Raw genomic sequence first — 21,813 nt, 5'->3', positions numbered from 1 at the left:
GGAACAGGCGGGACGACTTGGACATGAATGTGCTGTACATGATGTTGACTTAAACCCATTAAGACCTGAGGCCGATTGTACAAACGCCTTCTAAACCAGTACTTCTTTCAAGATTCTTAAAAAAAAAGCAAAAAAACTCGGTGGTTTCTAACTCACGCACATGTTAACGTTGCTGTGGTCTTTCTCTCCTAACAGAGGCTGCTCAGAGATCTACCACATGCCTCTGGTGGACTACAAGAACCACAAGGAGGGCATGCCCTACGAGCTCAAGTTCCCGTTCCGCACCGCCAACAGCAACAACGCCAAGTGGCCGCGGACCACCTCCAGCCCCCAGACGCGCCCCCCGGGCGGCATGGGGGGCACGCTGATCAAAGCGCCGCCCTCCGCCGACTTCGGGGAGCGGGCGGCGTCGGCCGTCCTGCCCCGCAGCGTGTCCAGCGACGGGCGACCAATCAACCCCAAAAGGTCCGACTTTTTTTTACATTTGAACTAGATTCGAATAGATCAGTGGTTCTCATACTTTTTCATGTACCCCCCAAGGTACCCCCAAATCAATTATGTACTGTATTTGACCGCAGAACCCTGATCTTAAAAGATCAGATTTTGTTTTCCGTCTGCAAGCAGCTTTGGGGAAAACGAAATCATGTGTCTCCCAAGAGAGAAAAAAAAATCATAAATGGTAACAAATACCATTCAAAATAAATCCTAATGTTATTCTTTAGTCACAAGCTCTTGTTAACAGTTTTACTGCGGGATAAAAACATCTCAATCCCCATTTGACTGCCTAGTTTTTCACTAACCTTTGAAGAACCAGATCTGCTATTTTTGCTACTTTCGTCAGTGTGACACTAGCATGACGAAGGACATTCATACATAAAATGTACAACTATGGAGATACAAGGTTTGTGCCCGACAGCGATGATGTCATGTTTTAAGTGGAACCCTGGTGCTTCAACCAGAGGGGAGCAGGTCAGACGGTGTGGGAGGAGTATTAACTATAATCTGATCCAAAATAGATCGTGCACATCCATCCATCATCCATCCCTCCGTCCGTCTGTCTTTCCGTCCATCCATCCATCTATCCATCCATCCATCCATCACCTTCACGTGCCACAGTCACTTTTAGAATGCCAGAACAAGGCTGAAATCCACTCCACTCAACCCCTCGATCCCCTAAACGCCCTAGGTCTGCGCAGGAAAACACTACTTGTTGTACTCTACACCAAGGGTCCTGAAAGTACCAAGGGTACCCACTCTTGGGTACCCCCAAGAGTGGGGTTCCAGGCGGTCCCCAGAAAAAGTTATCATAGTTATCATTAGTTATCATAGCATCACAATAATTTCAACCATATGTTTTTATATTATCCATTTGTATGTTCAAAAATGGCAGATGTACAAGCTTGTACTGTACATCTGCTGGCACAAAACATTTTCAGATGGGGGTCCGTGTGTACATTTTGTTGTATCCGACATGTAAATATCCCCCCTCCCCCCAATCAAGGTCAGAACAAGACAAATAAAACAAAGACAGACAGTACAAGACAGTAAAAGTAATTAGTAAACTAGTTTTGAAAGTACTAATGAACATGGTAAGAAGGAAAAAATAATAATAATAATACAACAACAAAAAAACAGCATTTTCCATCAGGGCATGGTATCTAGGTTACCTGTACATACATTGTATCCAACTTTCAGTTTAGATAGTAAATTGCTCTATATTCAACTGTCTACTTGGAACTCCTGCTTTAAGACGACCTTTAATACCAACCTTCCATTGTGTTGACCTCCCCCAGGTACTCCCCAGGGAATGAGAACTATGCTCTGTCCTGCAACATTGTGATGGGCCGCTCTCCGCTCAACGCCAACGCCTCCCCGGGGATGTCCTACACGGACAGTGCCACCGTAGCCTCGTCCAACCAGTGGAGGCAGAAATCCATGCCTGATGGGTGAGTTCAGCTCTGCCACGCTGCAACGGTCCGTCTTAATGCTTTGTGTGCCCTTTCAACATTTTCAAAATAGTGACCCAGGGGTTTTTCTTTTCTCCAAAAACTTCCACAGACGTCCTGGGCACCACATAGCGGTAATTCCCAGGACGTCTGTGGGCGTCTTGGGACTCGTCTTGGGAAGATTCAGCAGGAGCCTGGGCGGCTTCGTTCCAGGCATAAAATTATTAATATAAATATTTTAGAATAGTCGAAATAGTCGATTTTGGGGGGATATTTTTATTATTCCAAACACAAACACAACCATGTTTGGTTACCTCTTTTTGCCCACGTTGGGCATGCTGCATTCCTCTGCAGTGATGAGGTCACTCACAGTGTCATTCTAGCCCTTGGTGACATTTCAACTTGTCATCGTGTGCTGATTGATCATCAGTCAAAGTTATCAGCCCTCTAGCTGATATGGCTTATCACACTCTCTGTATTTTTATCACTACCTTCAGCCAGGACAAATAAAGCCTGGATGTATGACTTGTACGTTGCTGTCTGAAAGAAACCACCTAACGTTTTGAGGTTTTGGATAGATATATATTTTTAAAGTTCATAAATAAATGAACATCCTTTTACGTCTGTGTGTTGGTTAAAACATATTGAACCAATGAAAAGCTCTTCGAAAAAACCTTGAGCTGGATGTTGAAGGAATAAAAACATTACTTTTGTGTGACACTGTAGGTTTCTGCCCGACGGCAACGATATACACAACCTGAGTGCAGACAGTACCTTTCCCTGAGTGCAGACAGTACCTTTCCCTGAGTGCAGACAGTACCTTTCCCTGAGTGCAGACAGTACCTTTCCCTGAGTGCAGACAGTACTTTCCCTGAGTGCAGACAGTACTTTCCCTGAGTGCAGACAGTACTTTCCCTGAGTGCAGACAGTACCTTTCCCTGAGTGCAGACAGTACCTTTCCCTGAGTGCAGACAGTACTTTTCCCTGAGTGCAGACAGTACCTTTCCCTGAGTGCAGACAGTACCTTTCCCTGAGTGCAGACAGTACTTTTCCCTGAGTGCAGACAGTACCTTTCCCTGAGTGCAGACAGTACTTTCCCTGAGTGCAGACAATACTTGGTCCTTTACCCTGAGTGCAGACAGTACTAGGTCCTTTTCCCTGAGTGCAGACAGTACTTTTCCCTGAGTGCAGACAGTACTTTTCCCTGAGTGCAGACAGTACTTGGTCCTTTTCCCTGAGTGCAGACAGTACCTTTCCCTGAGTGCTTGGTCCTTTTCCCTGAGTGCAGACAGTACTTTTCCCTGAGTGCAGACAGTACTTTTCCCTTTTTCCCTGAGTGCAGACAGTACTTTTCCCTTTTTCCCTGAGTGCAGACAGTACTTTTCCCTGAGTGCAGACAGTACTTGGTCCTTTTCCCTGATAGTACTTGGTCCTTTTCCCTGAGTGCAGACAGTACTTTTCCCTGAGTGCAGACAATACTTGGTCCTTTTCCCTGAGTGCAGACAGTACCTTTCCCTGAGTGCAGACAGTACCTTTCCCTGAGTGCAGACAGTACCTTTCCCTGAGTGCAGACAGTACCTTTCCCTGAGTGCAGACAGTACCTTTCCCTGAGTGCAGACAGTACTTGGTCCTTTTCCCTGAGTGCAGACAGTACAGTACACAAGCAGCACACTAATGGCCTCTTCCGTCTCCTCCTAACCGAACAGGTTCAATAACAACAACCGGCAGTCCCCGGTGTCGTCCGAGCGCCTGGCTCTCAGCGAGGCTCTCATCAACGGCACCAAGTCCATGTCCGGAGGAGGAGGAGCAGCCGTGGCGTGGAACAGACCTGCGGACGGGGAGGCGGCGAGCAGGGCGGCCGATCGAACAAACACAGGTCAGTGTTTATTTACTGTATTTCGCAGACTAAAACTGTGACGAAAAATGTTCGTCGACTGCATTTTTTTCAATGACGAAAGAAAACGAAATAAAAACGAAGCTATGATGACTAAAACTGAGACTAAATAATATTGGCAATTTCGTCAACAAATAAAAAATAGACTAAAATGCTAGGGAGGGACTAGATTAAAGAGATCCAGGAGAACTAAAAGACTAGTCATTTTATGTTTGGTTGTGCTCTGAAAATAGCACTAAAACATTTCAGATGACTAAAATATGACTCAAACCAAATTAAATGTTACTCAAGACTGGACACTGGAGAACTGCAGCACTGCACACAAACAGTGAAATCCTCAGAGGTAATTCAACTCTGCGAGTGTACAAAATGTACAATGCACTTGTCCACTCACTCACCGAGTTGAATTGGATCGACGCGTGGGCGTGGCTCTCAGTGGCGAAGGCTGTCGCAATTTGGAAATTTCACTTGACGATTCATTGTCAATTAATTGCGATTATAGCGATTTCATTGTCATTGAACATTGAAAATGCCTCTCAGAAAAGTAATCTGTAGAATAAATAATGGAATGGAAAATAGTAAATAATGGATAATGGATTTTAGTTTTTTTTATTATAATTTTAAATTGGATGCAATTTAACAGCCAAATCAGACGATGTATCCGTTGGCCAATCATGCGGTTTCACTGCAACAGTCAGTGTGAGGGTTTGTTCAGGAGATGTCTATGAACTCTGCGTTTAAACTAAAGGCTTGAAGAACATCATCTGTGATGGAATGCAGCCGGGCTCCACACCCGGCTGCAGCTATCTGACTTCCTGTGTGTGTCCGTGTGTGTGTGTGTGTGCGTGTGTGTGTGTGTGTGTGTGTGTGTGTGTGTGTGTGTGTGTGTGTGTGTGTGTGCGTGTGCGTGTGTGTGTGCGCAGACTGTGCAGTGCTGTCCAAGGCAGCGATACCTCACCTGCAGCAGCAGGAGCAGAGTGGCCACCTGTCTCCTAACAAGAACACCAAGGTGAGCAGCAGGAATACAAAGCACTTTAAACAGCTAACCTCTGTGCGTACTGCATGGCTGGCGGCTTGATTAGCGCTGGGCCCGTGGTCGTCTCAAGGGTCGGCCGCCGCTGTGATCTCCAGCAGTCACAACCAACCTGCTGCTCACTGATGTGTGAGTGCTTCTCGTATGCCCTCTGTCGGGTGGAAACCTCATGTTATGTCCATTGTGTCCAAAACTGTTGCTTTTCAGGGTTCAAATTCAAAAGTATAGCAGATCTGTAAGCTCACACTGTATCGCGACGCTATGCATTGTGGCTTGTAGAAAAATAAAAAAAACGTTTATAAGTCTTTAAGTCTTTACCTTGCTAAAATAAATGTCATTTTATAATGTTTTTCAGAAAACAAAAAATTGGAATCTAAACAAACTATGGTATTTCTTTCACTATGGTATCTATTCACCCAAAAGGTTTATACCAATGTATGACTATTGACATACAAATAAGGCTGTCTGTCAGTTATGTAACATAAGAGGATTAAATTAATGAATTAAAGATGTAGGCCAATTTGTGTTTTGACTTGGCAATTGTAAACCTGACTTCAAAGGAGTAAGTGGCTTACTACACACTTACTACACACTTTCTGTTGGCCTAGGTCACATTGTCTTTTTTTTTACTTGGGCCATAAAATGGACTAGGTAACGTACACATCTACTGGGGTGGGAACTGCATGATCCTTTTAATAAGGATATAGATGGTGTTTACCAGAGGTGGCCAGTGTCATGAAGAGCTGATTTAGGCAAATATATCATTCCCCTCAAAAGATGACATAGGCCATTATTTTAGCAAGGTGACAAAGTTTAAGTGTGTCTCTGGGTTTTCCAAATGAGTTAGCAAATGAATAGTAATAATGGGATCTTTTGACTTCATGCGTTCATTTCATATTTACATGTCGATTTTAGTTCTGCCATTTATGTCAGACATGCTCTAGTCTGGTACAGTATGTGAAGAGTCTTGCTGTGGTATTAACTCATTTTGGACAGAAAATGATTTCCGTGACTTGTTCTTGCTTTACTGAACGTTGGCACCTGGCGAGAAGTCTCAACCTCTGTAAAAAGTAAAACATTAAAAAAAAAATATATATATTTTTGAACATACAAGGTTTCCACCCAACAGCGATGCTTTTGTACCGTACTGAGCTATGACAAGTACGGGTTTTCCTATCACTATTGTACCGCAGTGAGCCATGACAAGGACGGGTTTTCCTATCACTATTGTACCGCAGTGAGCCATGACAAGTACGGGCTTTCCTATCACTATTGTACCGCAGTGAGCCATGACAAGTACGGGCTTTCCTATCACTATTGTACCAAAGTGAGCCATGACAAGTACGGGCTTTCCTATCACTATTGTACCGCTGTGAGCCATGACAAGTACGGGGTTCTCCTCTCCTAACATCAGCTAAAATGCACTGTGCCCTTTAAATATTAAAGGCCTTTTATGGTTGCCCAAATTACAAGTAATTCAGTGCAGGATTTGAACACTTAAACCCTGCATACTTCAACCACTTCAAACCCATACTTTGTTGAGTCCCTCTGGGCTCTATGCTTTCTGTTTTTGCTCTATATTAAATATCTGAAATATGCCCAGTTTTTCCAGAATACGGATGCTGGGGTTTAAGTAGTTAAGCTCTATACTAGGTCCACTCCTTAGACACAGGGGTGTCTACTGATGATAGCTGAGTTTGTAGATCTGCTATTTTAGCTGAATGTTCCTCCGAGAATTAGGGATGGTTCCGATTAATCGTTATTAGGATCGAAATCGATTATTAAAAATAAATCGAATATATATCTAAAGTTTTTTTTTTATAAAAAGAAAATCTGTTGCAAAGGTTATATTGTCATTGAAACCCTGCCCATAGTAACCTTATTTTAGAGGATACCATTTATTTTGTTAGCTTAGTTAGGCCTACTGCAGGTGACTTGAATGCTATATGTATGGTGCAATGTTGAGTACAGGGCTACACAGGCCTACCAAAGTGTGCCTGCATTATTGTTATTAATGGTTATCATCTGTTATCAAAAGTTTTTCAGGCCCAGTGGTGGAAAAACTTTTCAAGGCATCATTTGTTTTGCACTTTTATTTGTTTCTTCATCATCATCTGTTTACAGTCTGCTTTCCAGGCAGTGCTGGGTTGGACTGAAGTGTATGAAAGCATTGTAGATTATTGCACCATTCACTTTATGAAGTAAAAACCTTAATAACTACAAATATAACGAGAGCAAATCAAATGTTCATACAGTCAATCTCTTCCAATAGGTGGATGCGCCTTATTCGTCCAGCCAATCGAGCAGCAACACTCTGTCCAGCAACGCCTCCAGTTCCACCCACAGTGATGACAAGTGGTACGAGGTGGGCTCGCGGTCCCGGGTGCGACTCGACAATGAGATCAACGGATACTTGCAGGTATACGGCTGCTACTGTTTTTATCTTCTTAATAGTGATTATTCTATCGGCTACTATTTCTACTAATGGAATATTTGAGGAGCACGTCTTTTGTGGGCCGGCGGCACTGGCTCCAGAGATAGAGTGGCTGTTTGGGAACCAGAAGGTTTGATCCCTGGTACCCCCTGTGTAAGTGTCCTTGAGCAAGACACTAAACCCCTAACTGCTCCCGATGAGCAGTTTGGTGCCTTGCATGGTTTCCTCTGCCGTTGGTGTGTGAGTGGGTGTGTGGATAATATGAAAAAGAAAAACGTATACTATCGATTAACCACGTAATCATTTTCTACACGTTTTGAGCTTGTAGATTGGCTATCTTCACTATTTGTCCCTATAATGACATGCTCCAAATAAAACACTGCCACTGCCACATTCAAGAGAAGGTATATTTAATATAGGAGTAACGTTTCGGTCGTGTAGACCTTCGTGTAGAGTAGACCTTCCTCAGGCATGTACTGAGTCAGTACGTCTGCTATTTGTCGCGTACGCACCTGCTTTTAAACATTTATCAGCTGAGCTACACCGAGCATGTTTGTGCGAGTATTTGCGTTGAATTTACTGCGCGCGTACAACGTGTTTGAAAAGATCCAATGTATGGCAATAATACCGGCAACATCAGACACGCGGATAGCCCCAGGATAGCCCCAGGAGCCGGGAGCGTTTCTCACGCGCACACTCGGTGTAGCTCGGCCGCATGGGTGTGCCAAAGTTATTTTCATTAAATAACTCCGCTACCCTGCAGGGCACGTCGGCTGACAGCGGCATCGATGCCAGCTCCTTCACCGCCACCCAGAGCAGCACGGCCTCCTCCACCGGCGGTGTCGCGTTCAGCCGGCCCAAAGACAACAAGACCCCGTCGCCCTGGCCCGACGACCCTGCGGGCGGGGACCACCACCACAGCAGGTCCTCGGACGCCTCCCCCCCTCCTCCCCTACTGGTCCCCCTGGGAGGAGGCGGCGGCGAGGGCCTGGCCAAGAGTCCCCCCTCCTCCTCCGCCTTCCCGATGGCCTCGGACGGCTCCTACACGCTTAGCGACGCAGCCTCCCACTCCAGGTGAGTGTCCTGTCACAATGACATCAGCCGTTGGGGAAAGTAACGAAGTACGTTTACTTAAGGGCTGTGTTAAGTACATTTTTGACGGTATTTGTACTTTACTTGAGTATCTCCAATTTCCACTACATCTCTGTGGCAATTATTGTACTTTTACTCCATTACAAAAAAAATTAAACTTGAGTTACTAGTTTGTAGATTTTGATTTGATTTGAAATAAAGCTTGTAGATCTGCTATTTTCAAATGATTATAGAAAACTTTAAAGAGTGCCACGATTTTTTTCCACCCTAAAACTTGATCATCAGATATTATTATAATATAAGGATGAAGAACTTTTTCCAAAAAGTGTACAGTATTTGTTAAAATCATGCTTTTATGTGGACACGCCCACCAGTTAATTAAGTATGCCTGGTTTGCCTGGTGGGAGGGGATGGGTGGTGATCCACCTGAACTGAAGCCACACCAACAGCTGTAGTTATATGATAAAGGGGGAGTGGTTAGGGGAGGGGATGATAGTGTGATGACACTATATTACTGTTTATTTCATTGGCCCGTTTGACTGTCATGGGTTCAGCCTCCAGGAAGAAACCCTAAATACAAAGTGTGACACAACCCAGGGCACGGAAGGACACGACACAGGCAGTTGTTCTCAAGTTGGCTGTTTATTCCTCTTAAGCCAGGGAATTGGTCAACAAACAAACTATCTCAGTCATCAGGAGCCAAAACTAAAATGTAACAAGTCACAGAGTGTCCTCAATGTGAATCCTATACATGAACTAAACAGTCACCATGTGACATTACACATACAACTATAACATGCAGGAATGTGGAGTTTGTGTGGCTCTGTCTGGACCCAGCCTCTCACTGCAACAGAGAACACAAGCGCATTAGCTTCCTTATATAAACAGCAGCTGTCCTTCATTTAATTGACACAATATGCTGCAGGTGCGCCTGTGAGCTGGCAAAGCCAGCCCTGTCACCCCACTCACAGACACCTTGATCCTGCCCCCTGCCACACAAAGTTAATACACCATTGCATATAAAAACGACTCCAGGGTGTCTAATGAAGTACTGTCACCTCATAGACACATGAAAAACTCCATCTTTAAATGGGACATTCTCTCCATTTAGTACTTACTTTAAGTACATTTTGAAGCCAATACTTTTGTACTCTATGTTGAATTTTGGACTTTTACTTGTAACAGAGAAGTTCTACATTGCAATATTGATACTTTAACTTAAGTAAAAACCTTGAGTACATTTTTCCACGACTGGAAAAAAGTTGCTGAACTCACCTGAGAGCTGACAGACAGACAGAGCTAATCTGGTGCTAAAACAGCCTATGGCTTGATGTCCTTTTCAGCAACAAGCCTACAAGCAACAAGCCTACAAGCTTATACGAGCCTGTAGGTCTGCTATTTTTGAAAAACGACTGACATAGAAACATAGCTTTTTCAGAAAAACTTCAGGATCTAGAAGACATTTTTAGAATCTGATCTCAGGTCAAAATGGGTTAAAGGACCACTTCACCACTTTTCATCTTCATATAATAGGTCCTCACTAATAATCATGATAAAATGGCACGATTTTTTTCTACTCAGTCTGTGGCCCAATCCCAATTGCCTCCCTCAAGCCCTGAGCCCTGGACCCTCATTGACTTTAATGACGTCAGCTGTAAGTGCTTGAGGGTCAGAGGCAAGGGCTCCAAATTGTTGTGAAAGAAATGGGACAGCCAGATGAGTCTGCCATGAGTCCGCCATTCATGACACTTTGCATCACTTTATAAAAACTGTCCTTATTCACAGCCAGTGCCTACATGCTTGGCCTATTTATACATTGTATTTCTATATTATTTTACTTTGCTCAATAGTCATTTCAGCATCAATGCTGACTTTGGCAAAGGGCACATAAAGGGGCTGGGCTGAGCCCTCACTGACTTACTGATTTCAAATGGGACATCCCTCAAGCCCTCACAGACTTCACATGAACGCGCAGCTAAGTCAGTGAGGGCTTATTGAGTCAGCAAGGGAGTGGATTGGGATTGGGCCTGTGTCTCATAGGAGGGCTGTGGGCAGTTTAGAAACCGTCCTCCAGTGTCGTCATCATTAGGCAGATTATTTTGTACAAAAATGTTTAGATTTTTATTATCGTGAGAACGATGGCTTCCATTTTCCAATGTAACTTTTCAGGACTAGAAAGCCTGCAGTTTTTATTAGCTTGTATTCCCTATCGATGATGTCGCTGGAAGACGGTTTCTGAACTGCCCACAGCCCTCCTATGAGATACAGTAGTAAAAAAAAAAATCACCATTTTTTTCAAGATTATTAGTGAGGACCTATTATTATGAAGATAGGTTGAAAAGTGGTGAAGTGGTCCTTTAACGGAGGTCCGCTGTCCTAATACATACATACATACCGGACTGGGGGGTCCTATATTTAAAAAGTTTTGGAAGCAGTGCCGTCCTATCAGATTCCAGGTGCTTATTGCAGCCAAGGACTTTGTGCTGGCGTATCAATGTTTCATTAAGCAGACAGTGATGCATTGTGGTCCACATATATCCCGTACCGTTCCCCAGGTGGGAATTAAGCGTCCAAAGCACTGCGGTTTGGACTCTAGAAAAGGGGAGAGTGAGAGGGGTGTGTGTGTGTGTGTGTGTGTGTGTGTGTGTGTGTGTGTGTGTGTGTGTGTGTGTGTGTGTGTGTGTGTGTGTGTGTGTGTGTGTGTGTGTGTGTGTGTGTGTGTGTGTGTGTGTGTGTGTGTGTGTGTGTGTGTGTGTGTGTGTGTGTGTGTGTGTGTGTGTGTGTGTGTGTGTGTGTGTGTGTGTGTGTGCTTAAGCAGCTCTTGAAGTCTGTAGGAATGCAGAATCAGCCCTTCCTCCCTCACCTCTTCACTGGGCCCGAAATAACCAGTGGTGGAAAAAGTGTATCAGTATCAATACTCCAATTAAAAATCATGCCGCTACAAGTAAAAGTACAGGATTCTAAATTAGCTTGGGTAAAAAGTACACGTGTATTTAATTAAAGTACCAAAAGTATAACGTTTTCAAATGTATATTACTGTGTTGGAACTCATCTACGCAAACATAGTTGATTCCATACAGTGTAAGTAAGTACTGTATGTAGTAGTAAGTAAAGTAAATAAGTACGTTGGAGAGGCTGTATCAGCCAGAGTGCAGGGGTCTATCCCCGTTTTGCAGTGCACTAGACCCCTTGGAGATGGATTTTGAGGTAGAGTGCAACACCTACCATCAGCTCCCAGTACTTACTGCACAACTTGCCACAACCAAGCCGTGCTACTCATTCGCTGAGTTGGCGGTGCCCGGTATCAAACCCATGACTTTGTGGTCGAGAGGAGCCGTCTGAGCTACCCGGTATGTGTGTGTGTGTGTGTGTGTGGCTCAGGGGTAGAGGTTGCCAGTTCGAACCCGGGCTCCCCCAGAGTTAGTGTCGAAGTGTCCTTGAGCAAGACACTGAACCCCTAATTGCTCCTGATATGCTCGTTGGTGCCTTGCATGGTTTCCGCCGCCATCGATGTATGAATGTGTGTGTGTGTGAATGGGTGAATGTAATGCACAATCTCTGTAAAGCACCTTGGATAAAGGCGCTATATAAATGCACCATTTACCATTTATACTGTACACATACAGTATAAAGAGGTTTCTGCCCAATAGCAACGACATAATAACTTTCCTTCACCTCGTGTTCATCCATCCATATATATGGTGTATGCCTGTCCCCCATGCAGCACCCTGAGCTCCGGTCACTCCGACAGCCCCATGGGCCATCAGGAGTCCGGTTCCCCCCAGGAGGAGGTTACCATCACCGCAGGGGCGACGGCCACCTCCCCCACCATGTCCCGGGCGTCCCAGGGCTCGCTGTCGCCAGGCGCCGGACAGAAGAGCTTCTACCCGCGCCAGGGAGCTACGTCCAAGTTCCTGATCGGCTGGAGGAAGCCCGGCGGCACCGTCAACTCCGTGGACTTTGGCAACACACGCAAGTAAATCACCACCTGGGGAGAGAATGGAGGGAGGGGTCTGGGAGGGTGGGGCGCTTGAAACCCCACAGGAGGCTGCAAGCATGCGGACAGAGCTTTTTACCTGCTCCCATGTTAAAACCAATAAAGTTGGGATGCAATGGCTTTTTCAGTCATTTTATTTTGAAGTTTCAGTCTGAAACGGAAGCCTGTGTGTTTCTGAACCAATCAGAGAGTCACATCCCCTCAGGCTACAGGATGTTAGTGTCTATGCTACTGTACATCCGCGTAGAGTTTTGTTTGTTTACAACAAAACTTGGCAAGCTCAACAACGTGGCTTATTTCTAACCTGTAATGTTTTCAGATACATATTTTAGCATGATTAAAATGAGTAATAGATGGGGACTAGGTTGGTGGAGGGTGTGTAGAGCCCAGGATCACATTAGATGATTGACACAGGGGTGAAAAATGGTTTACAAAATCGTGGGATAAAAAATATTAAAATAAAATGAGTAATATACTGTCTGGATGTCATCTTGAATGACATGTTGAATGAGATTAAAAACGGAGTGGTTACATAAAACACAGCTGTGTTTGGAGGAACGTGCAGGCAGCAATGGGAATCAAACAGGTGTATGAACTATGAAATCAAGATAAATGTTTATTCATGCGGGACTTGACACGTCATCACGTATTACATTTTTGTTCAAAGAAAGTAATTCAAATTAGACTTTTGATATAAAAATACACAAAAATGGAAATTGCCCCATTGTTTTGGCATCTATTGATAGATATACACTACAGTAGATAGATAAAGGGCTCCATCTTGTGCCACCCCTTACTTATTTGCCATTTTTTACTATTTTAAAACATTTAAAAATAGTTCAACTAGCAAATCTACATCGACACATTGTTAGCTTGTAGATCGGCTATTTGTAATATTTTAAAATGTTTTAAAATGGTAAAAAATGGCAAATACGTTTAGGGATAAGGGGTAAGGGGTGGTGCAAGATATAGGGCAAAGTGTGAAATCTCCAACCTTTTCGTGCTAAGGACACCCAAAATGATATGTATTTGGCCGAAGACACCATCTAAAAGGTTTTGTGACAGTGACACCCCCCCCCCCCATACATGGAATGGAAGAAGGATGTCAGGCGTTGAGGAAAGAGCCTGGATGAATATTGAGCAGCAGAGGCTTTTCCTTTTTAAGTTGGACAACACTGCCACCCTGTGGTGTTGACGAGTATTGATAGCAACGTGCACATGAGCTGCAGTGTTGCCATGTCGGTCTTGATTTCCTCGACTAAAACTATGACGAAAAATGTTCGTCGACTACCACCAGATAAAAACCAAGCTATGATGACTAAGACTAAATATGTTAACAATTTTGTCAACATATAAAAAATAGACTAACATTGTTAGGGAGGGACTAGAGGACAAGAGATCCGGTAGAACGGTTTGGTTGCGCTGTTACTCTGATACCAGATCTAGCACGAGGTGTTGTGAGCTTGTAGATCGATGCTATTCAACCAAGTGTAAAAACAGGCACAGGCCAAAATAAAATTTCAATATAAATCTTATATAATTATTTAGTCGACTAAAAACAAAACTTTTCAGATATCTAAATTATGACTAAACCTAAATGGAATTTTATTCCAAAGACTAAAAAAGTCTAAGTGAAGTGTGCCGTCTCTTGTTGCCAGGCGTCACCAGAGCGATGGGCTGCTGGGCGGTCAGCCGCAGCTCCGAGCCAACCTGAGGGGCTCCCAGTCCCCCCAGCGCCAGGCCCCCAAATCCAGCCTGGAGGAGGACCTCAAGAAGCTCATTACACTGGACAGCCCTCCACCTACTGCCAAGGAGGACAAGGTAACTGGCTGGCTGCCTGTTTACTCCCAAGTCAGCAAGTCTTAGGCGTGATGCATACTCCTATTTTAGAGCCGAATAAAAGTCGGCTCGGCTCTGTAGAGCCTACAATGTGACGTCATCTGGCTCTGTAGAGCCTACAATGTGACGTCATTTGAGGTTCGGGGGGGGGGGGGGGGGACCGTCATAATGTCGGCTCTTCGGTGCTACTGAACATTTCTGACGAGCCGAAATCATTTCGGCACTACAGCGGTAAAATAGGAGTATGAATCGGCCCTTGTATTTCTTAATACAAACGGAAATTCCTCCTTGTATTCAAGACATCACTGTTTTAGTATATATTGCTGTCGGTTTTTGTTTTGTTGCATAAATCAGGGCTATTGAACACCTTTATGTCTGTGTGTTGGTTGATATATTGAACCAATGAAAAGTAGTAAAAAGTGCTTTGGACAAAACATCTTAACAGTTCTACTGCGAAACACGCGTCACCTGCTATTTAATAAAATATTCTATGCTGCCGAGATTGTTTTATTACCGTTAGAGCATACACTGAAGTATTTGCAGCTTTCAACGACAAGAATCTGGCAAAAATAGTCCGTCGGCATGTTATGATCATCCACACCATTACAATGCGGTGCAGGATCCGGCTCTGAGGCATTGTAGTCCACTTACATTGAGCTCAATTTCCCAGAAGCCCTAGCAGCCCAGATGATGACTTGTCTTCCGGCCTCGTCATCAGGTCCCGGATAAATCTGCTGTTTCTTTTTAATTATTTTAAAACAGCGAATTAAACGCATTAAACAAATAGCGGGAATATCGTATTACGCACGGTGGAACCCTGGATTAAACAATTAGCGGCCGTCAAACTGTTAACTCCATTAGACCCTCAAACTGTGTGCTAAAGCAACTAACTCCACCACCTCTCTGCAAGTAAATTGACATCACCATCTGTGATGAGGCAATATTGCTTTGTTTTCAAAATATAAGGTTTTCTTCTTTCATTTCCTGAAAAATGTATATATATTTTTTAACATTTTGGAGTTAGGTGCTTTCTTCTCGACAGCAGACATATGATAGTTTGTGTTCCGAACTTGCAGATAGACTACTTTTCATTCACCCATTCACACACACACACACATACACCAATGGCGGAGGACACCCATGGAAGGCACCAACTTGCCCATCGGGAGCGATTAGGCGCTAAGCGTCTCGCTCAAGAACACTAAACGACACTAACTCGGGGAGAGCCCTGGTTCCCAAGCGGGCGCTCTACCTCTGACGACTGCTGGTATGGTGATTTTGTGGAGGTTTTTTTTGCTTTTAAATAACCTGCCTAACACTCACGTCGTCTCTTGTCTCCCAAGCCTGTGTTCCCGACGTCCGCGACCAACCGGCGGTCCATCCAGAGAACGCTGTCCGACGAGAGCATCTACAGCGGCCAGAGGGAGCCGTCCTTCTGCAGTGCTGCGCGGGACACGCCCGGTGACCTGCTGTTCAGCTGCTCCACCATGCCTCGCTCCCCCACCGCCCGCAAGGGGCCCAGCCGAAGACCCTCGCACAAATCCCTAGGTGAGAGACCCCCCCCCCACCCCCATACTGTGTGTCACACAAACTTTGTTTCTCTCTCTCTCTTTTCTCTCTGTTCTTTTTTTTCACAATGCGTTGTGAACTTGTAGATTTGCTCCTGTTTTTGTAAACATTTGAAAGATTTTTTGATTCATAATAATTATCTAAATCTGCAAAGTAAAACTAATAAAAGCTAATTGTTTTTGGAGTTAAAAGTACAATATGTTCCCTCTGAGATGTAGTGGAGTAGAAGTAGCTGGAGCTTGCAGAATGGGCTTTATGCGCACACGCCATTTTGGAAAGAACTTGGGACCCTTCACAGGTGTTACCGCTGATACTAATGAAGGCTCTGTTCCATTCTGGTCAAACAGAGTCAGGGTGCTGCTATTGTGTTGTGTCGTGTTGGCCCCCTGGAAACTCTCGGCTACACCAGTCAAAGTGTCCTTGAGTGGGTTCTAAATGGCCCCGTACGGGTGTGTAACTCGTGTTGTGTGCACCAGGGGACCTGTCGGCTCCAGATATTTCGGCGCTGGAACAGGAGAGGAGGAGGCAGCAGCAGATGCAGGACCCCGGCCTCATGCCCCTGCCCGGCACTGGCTCTGACGGCCCGCTGGACTGGGCACATCTGGTGGACGCTGCCAAGGCCTTCGAAGGTAAAGTGCATGTATTGGGCTGTCAGCATTACAACATTTCAAGGGACACTTTCACCCTTTTTTCAAAAATGTTAATGACGTTTAGAAGATTTAGAACACTTTCCTGGGGTCTTTATGTGTGTAATATGTGGTTTTAGATATTTTAGATTTTAGCAGTGTCCATGCATGTCACAGCCACTACTTTCTTCCTGGACTACAATTCCCATAATGCTTTGGCGTGCTGCTCCTCCTTGTGGATAGGGGGAGGGCTGTCTTACTGAGACAACATGTAGTTGTCATGTAGATTTAAAGGGATATTTTTACATTCAAAAAAACTTTTGGTAATTTTATCGTCTATTCAGGCCTATGTGAACACCCTGTTTTTAAATTGCTTGATTCCGTATTTATATATTTGATATTCATTTTAACTGCCAAGCCCCTTTCCTATGCAAACCCATTGTAACTTCAAACTCTTATTTTAACCATGTTAGATTCATCAAAAAAACACCCGTCCTTTATTCTGGTGACTCACACCTGAAATAGCAGATCTACAAGCATCAGCAAGTCCATGTGTAAATGCTGCTCAATGGTAACAGGGCTTGGCCTGTGGAAACCTCATACATGTACAGTACTGTATGTCCAAAACTGTTACTTTTCAGGATTCAAATAAAAATATTGCAAACTGTTCCACAAGCTCGAAATGTGCAGCAAAGCTACTTTTGATTATTTTGTGTGACGCTGTAGTTTAATCAAGTAGGGCGTTAATTTACAAAAATCACACCCATGTGAACTGAGTGGTGCAACTCCGTGCGGGGGTCCCCGGTGGGTCCCCGGAACTTCCAGACCCACAGGAAAGCGCCCAGGGTGCCAGCTCGGTTCCGGCGAGCCGCCCGTGTCCGAAACGGTCGAGAAATGACAGAGTTACTGTGTGGGGGAATTAGCAGACACCTCTCCTTCTCCCCCTCCCCCTCTCTCCCTCTCCCCCTCTCTCTCTCTCTCTCTCTCTCTCTCTCTAATTAGCAGGTAACAGTGCAACACTATCTCTCTCTCTCTCTGTTTATAGCACAACAGCACCACTTTTGCTCCTACTGGTACTCTAAACATAGGGACATAGGTAGGGACATAGGCCCTCATTTATCAACCGTGCGAATATATGCCAAAATATGGGTGCATGCCGAAATTACCACAATTGTCGGCATTTACCATTTCCGCCAAAGCTTGAAATTGAACTTGAGCCAGGACAAAATTCACGTCTGGTCGGGAGCTGTCGTACGCTTTGTCCTCACCTGTTCTTCTGTCGTAGAACAGTGGAGCAGCATTGTTTGACCAGCTGAGAGGCTGTCACAGGCATCTAAACATATTGATTGTATTCACTCCTAAAATGTTTATATAAAACTGTATAGGTATGTATATGGGCTACATGTAAAAAAGAAAAAAGTAAAGGAATACATCAACAATGTGTCTTTGTGTCATATGAAATTAGTAGGAGATAAAATCACGCAATTAAAAACAATGTTGCAAGTTAGATGCTTAAGCCATTTAAACAGTGTTTTGCATAAGCGCATACATGCGAGGATTTGGGCTGTCTGTGCTGAAATATTTCCATGACGGAGAGTCCCAATTAACGTGGGTAGCCTATACTGTAGCCTAATCTACAGAAGGCCGATGTTTTTCTGGAGTTGCGGTATGTGCAATCTCCTCCTCGTTTAATAAACCTGACACGTCGCTCGGATGCCAAATGTACCGTGCCAGCGCAAGTGGGAACCGCATCGGTGATAGGTAGGCTACCCAGCCAGCCCACCACCACCACCAGTGACTGTTTTGGCTGCACATTCATATATTGACAGTTGACAGCCCAGCCACTGCAGCGACTAGCGACTGCGAGGCAATCTAAATAGACTGTCGAACGTGCATGGTCAGTTGGTCACGGTATCACGGACGGACCACAGTGATAGAGAGAGACAGACAGACAGGACAGGAGGAGCACCTATGCAAAACAGCTGCACACAGCGCTGCGTGTGTGTGCGCCTATTTGTTATTTAATTCATGGTTCACATGTTCAGGTTTTCGTTCACTAATATATCTTGTTGTATATTACATTAAAAATACTTTAATAGTTTAATATACAACTAACAACACACAGTGACAGTTGCTTGCAAATTGCGATATGTGCTTGTGTGCTTGCGGGGGGGGGGGGGGGGTGAGGCGGGCAGCAAGGGAAGCGAAGCGAGAGGAGAAACAGACAGGGTAGGCCTACAGCTTTATTTAATTCATGCAGGTTTATTTATTTAAGATACAACAAGTTGCAAGTTGCGTGTGTGTGTCTGTGTGTGTATGAGAGAGGGTGCAGCAAGGCAAGCGAGGGATTTATTTTCCCTGTAACCATGGTTTCCAGGTCGTATTGCAGTTGTTTATGTCGCAAAAACAAGGGCGTGCCAAATAGATTTCAGCCGTCACATTTATTAACGTCGGAACGAAATTAAGGAAGGATCAGCTGTTTGCGATCACTTTATAAATGCTGTGGCGACGTGGGTGTACTACGAAACCTACACTCGAATTTGGGGCACTCAATTGATGAATGAGGGCCATAGGTTGTGACATAGGGACATTGGTGTTTCTTGGAGTGGTTGCACCACTCAAAAAAACACAAATATAGAATAAGCAGATAGATAAGGTTTCTGCTTTCTGTTCTAACGAGCAACAAAATAATGTATAGTTGTTGCAGCCCTAGAACAGACGGTGTGATGAGTGTCTTTGATGATGCTGACGTGTTTCTCATGCATTTCCTGGAGGGAGGGAAGCTCACCTCCTACGATGCACTGAGCTGTGCAAGTGCTTTGTACTTCATATACATTTTCCTGAACTTTATCCAATATTCATGTGCTGTGCCAGCAGGCAAACGCTCACGTGGAGTATGAGACATGTTTAATGACAATTGACTCCTCAACTCTCTCTCTCTCTCTATCTCTCTGTCACACGATGGGGTGTCTCTCTCCCTCTCTCTGTGCTATGATCAAAATAGTCTATTAAAAAAATAGATAATTAATTACCCAAACACACTGCAGAATATGATCACACGACAACACAGCACAACGATGCAACACAACACTATCACACAACACAATGCAACGGCAGCGCACAACGATGAACTACAATCACACTGCACTTCGTAGTAGCACAGCACAACAACACAATCAAATTGCCCAGAATAATAATAAATTATACAAAACAATCCGCTGTGCATCGTTCTAAAGCTGATAGCACAAGGGACTTCAGTGAACCCAACCAAACTGTTGCTACATTCTACTGTCTTCCAAAATAACAGCTTGTTATCTGTCCAGAAGAACTGGAGCGAGCTGGACTTTATAATCCCTCAGCAGCTCACGCTGTTATTTTGATTGATTGATTGATTGATCCTGTTTGTCTGTGTTTGTTGTTCCCAGTGTTTCTTGGTGGTTTTCTTGCGTATCGTCTCTGTTGGGCGGAAACGTCATACTGTATGTCAAAAAAATCTAATAAAAACACTGTAGATGTACAGTAGCAGATCTGCAAGCTCGAAACGCGTCGCTTCATGCTTGCGGATCTGTAAGCCATTAATTAAAAATAAAATATGGAGATCAGAGGTTTGTTGTTGACAGCAGCAGAAGAGGGCAGTGCTGTTCTTCCATTATTTCACTCCACCTACTGTATGGTGCTTGGTCTTACTGTAGTGTGTGTGTGTGTGTGTGTGTGTGTGTGTGTTCTTTCATATACAGGACTGAAACTCTTTTATTTTAGTTGCAAAATGGTGTCATGCAAATAGTCAACCAATATACAAACTCATGGCCCAGGCCGTAGCGTAACGGTCTGGGCACCGGACTGGTAATCCAGTCGCAGTGTGCCGCGGGTTCGACTCCCGGACCCGACACGGCCTTTACTGCATGTCATCCCCCCATCTCTCTCCCGTTTCCTGTCAGCCTACTGTCTGTCCCTTCAAAAATCAATAAAAGGCGTAAGCCGCAAAAAAATATCTTAAAAAATATATATATACAAGCTCATAACGCGTTGCATCACAACACATTGTGAGCTTGTAGATCTTTAATGACATGAACCAAAATAAGGATTGATTATTAATCCACAACAATTATATTTTTTATATTCAATTAAATTGCAGTTTGATGAACTGTTCTCCCCATGTAGTCTTAAATGTAAGTCTTTGTTTCCTATGTCCATGTGTTCAGAGCAGAGACTGGTGATCCTAGCAGCCCAGGAGGAGGAGAACTCCAGGGCTGACAGCGTGGCGACCACCTCCAACACCCAGCAGGCCGAGCCCCAGACAGCCCCCCACAGACAGCCCTCACCTGGGTAGGTCACACGTACAGCATGAGGGCCCTACCTGGGCCCTCATCAAACCCTGCTGTACACTCACGATACTGCCCCTGCTGCCATATGTATGGAGCTGACCTGTTCTGACATTCCATATGTTGATCTGACCCCCCATTCCAAAGCGCCAGCGCTCGCCCATAGTCTGCTGTCACCCAGGCGGATGCGTGCACGCTTCTTGCCCTCAGGCGTCTTACTGGTATATTTATATACACACACACACAACAAACACACACACACACACACACACACACACACACACACACACACACACCCCTCAGTACATGCAATTAGTTACTTTACACCCGTGACTTGGTTCAGGTTTTTAAATGGTTTTAGTTGCTGATGTGATGTGGTGTGTTCCTCTACAGTCTGACTCTCCACACTGAGAGTCCAGTCTGTCTCACGGGGAAGGTTTACTTATGATGTGATGTGCTGTGTTCCTCTCCACAGTGAGAGTCCAGCCTGTCTCAAGGGGAAGGTTTACTTATGATGTGATGTGATGTGTTCCTCTCCACAGTGAGAGTCCAGCCTGTCTCAAGGGGAAGGTTTACTTATGATGTGATGTGATGTGTTCCTCTCCACAGTGAGAGTCCAGCCTGTCTCAAGGGGAAGGTTTACTTATGATGTGATGTGCTGTGTTCCTCTCCACAGTGAGAGTCCAGCCTGTGTCACGGGGGAGGTTTACTTATGATGTGATGTGCTGTGTTCCTCTCCACAGTGAGAGTCCAGCCTGTCTCATGGGGAAGGTTTACTTATGATGTGATGTGCTGTGTTCCTCTCCACAGTGAGAGTCCAGCCTGTCTCATGGGGAAGGTGAACCAGCTGGAGTCCATGGTGAAGCTGCTGCAAGATGACTTGAAGAAGGTGAGAGCTGTTTCCAAGCTTTGTACCTTAACCCATTCTGACCTGAGATCAGATTCATACGAGGTTTCCACTGGACACACACTGGTCTGATTAATTCCCTTGTTGTTGTTGTTGTAGTACTAGAACCATGACTTATAATGCAGAAATGTTTGACCATTTGAAAAGTATGTTA

The 21,813-nt window shown here is 44.6% G+C and overlaps 1 protein-coding gene across 2 annotated transcripts in view; it reads left to right on the top strand.

Moving 5' to 3' along the window:
• The window catches only part of LOC310878263 (signal-induced proliferation-associated 1-like protein 1), a 303,780-nt gene that overhangs the window by 74,084 nt on the left and 207,883 nt on the right, over positions 1 to 21,813 (top strand). For both annotated transcript variants that reach the window (XR_014570879.1, XM_083792491.1), the window contains exons 16-27: positions 196 to 465; positions 1,794 to 1,946; positions 3,653 to 3,822; positions 4,764 to 4,849; positions 7,146 to 7,292; positions 8,071 to 8,381; positions 12,124 to 12,375; positions 14,055 to 14,217; positions 15,579 to 15,783; positions 16,281 to 16,433; positions 20,633 to 20,756; positions 21,563 to 21,641. Coding sequence is in view for 1 of the 2 variants with exons in the window: in XM_083792491.1 (XP_083648617.1) it covers positions 196 to 465; positions 1,794 to 1,946; positions 3,653 to 3,822; positions 4,764 to 4,849; positions 7,146 to 7,292; positions 8,071 to 8,381; positions 12,124 to 12,375; positions 14,055 to 14,217; positions 15,579 to 15,783; positions 16,281 to 16,433; positions 20,633 to 20,756; positions 21,563 to 21,641 (2,113 nt within the window). In the remaining variant the exon portion in view is untranslated. The remainder of the gene's footprint in view (positions 1 to 195; positions 466 to 1,793; positions 1,947 to 3,652; positions 3,823 to 4,763; positions 4,850 to 7,145; positions 7,293 to 8,070; positions 8,382 to 12,123; positions 12,376 to 14,054; positions 14,218 to 15,578; positions 15,784 to 16,280; positions 16,434 to 20,632; positions 20,757 to 21,562; positions 21,642 to 21,813) is intronic.

This window comes from Protomyctophum parallelum, assembly GCF_964188405.1.
Source record: "Protomyctophum parallelum genome assembly, chromosome: 20".
NCBI lineage: Eukaryota > Metazoa > Chordata > Actinopteri > Myctophiformes > Myctophidae > Protomyctophum > Protomyctophum parallelum.
This window is presented reverse-complemented; position numbering and strand designations above follow the sequence as displayed.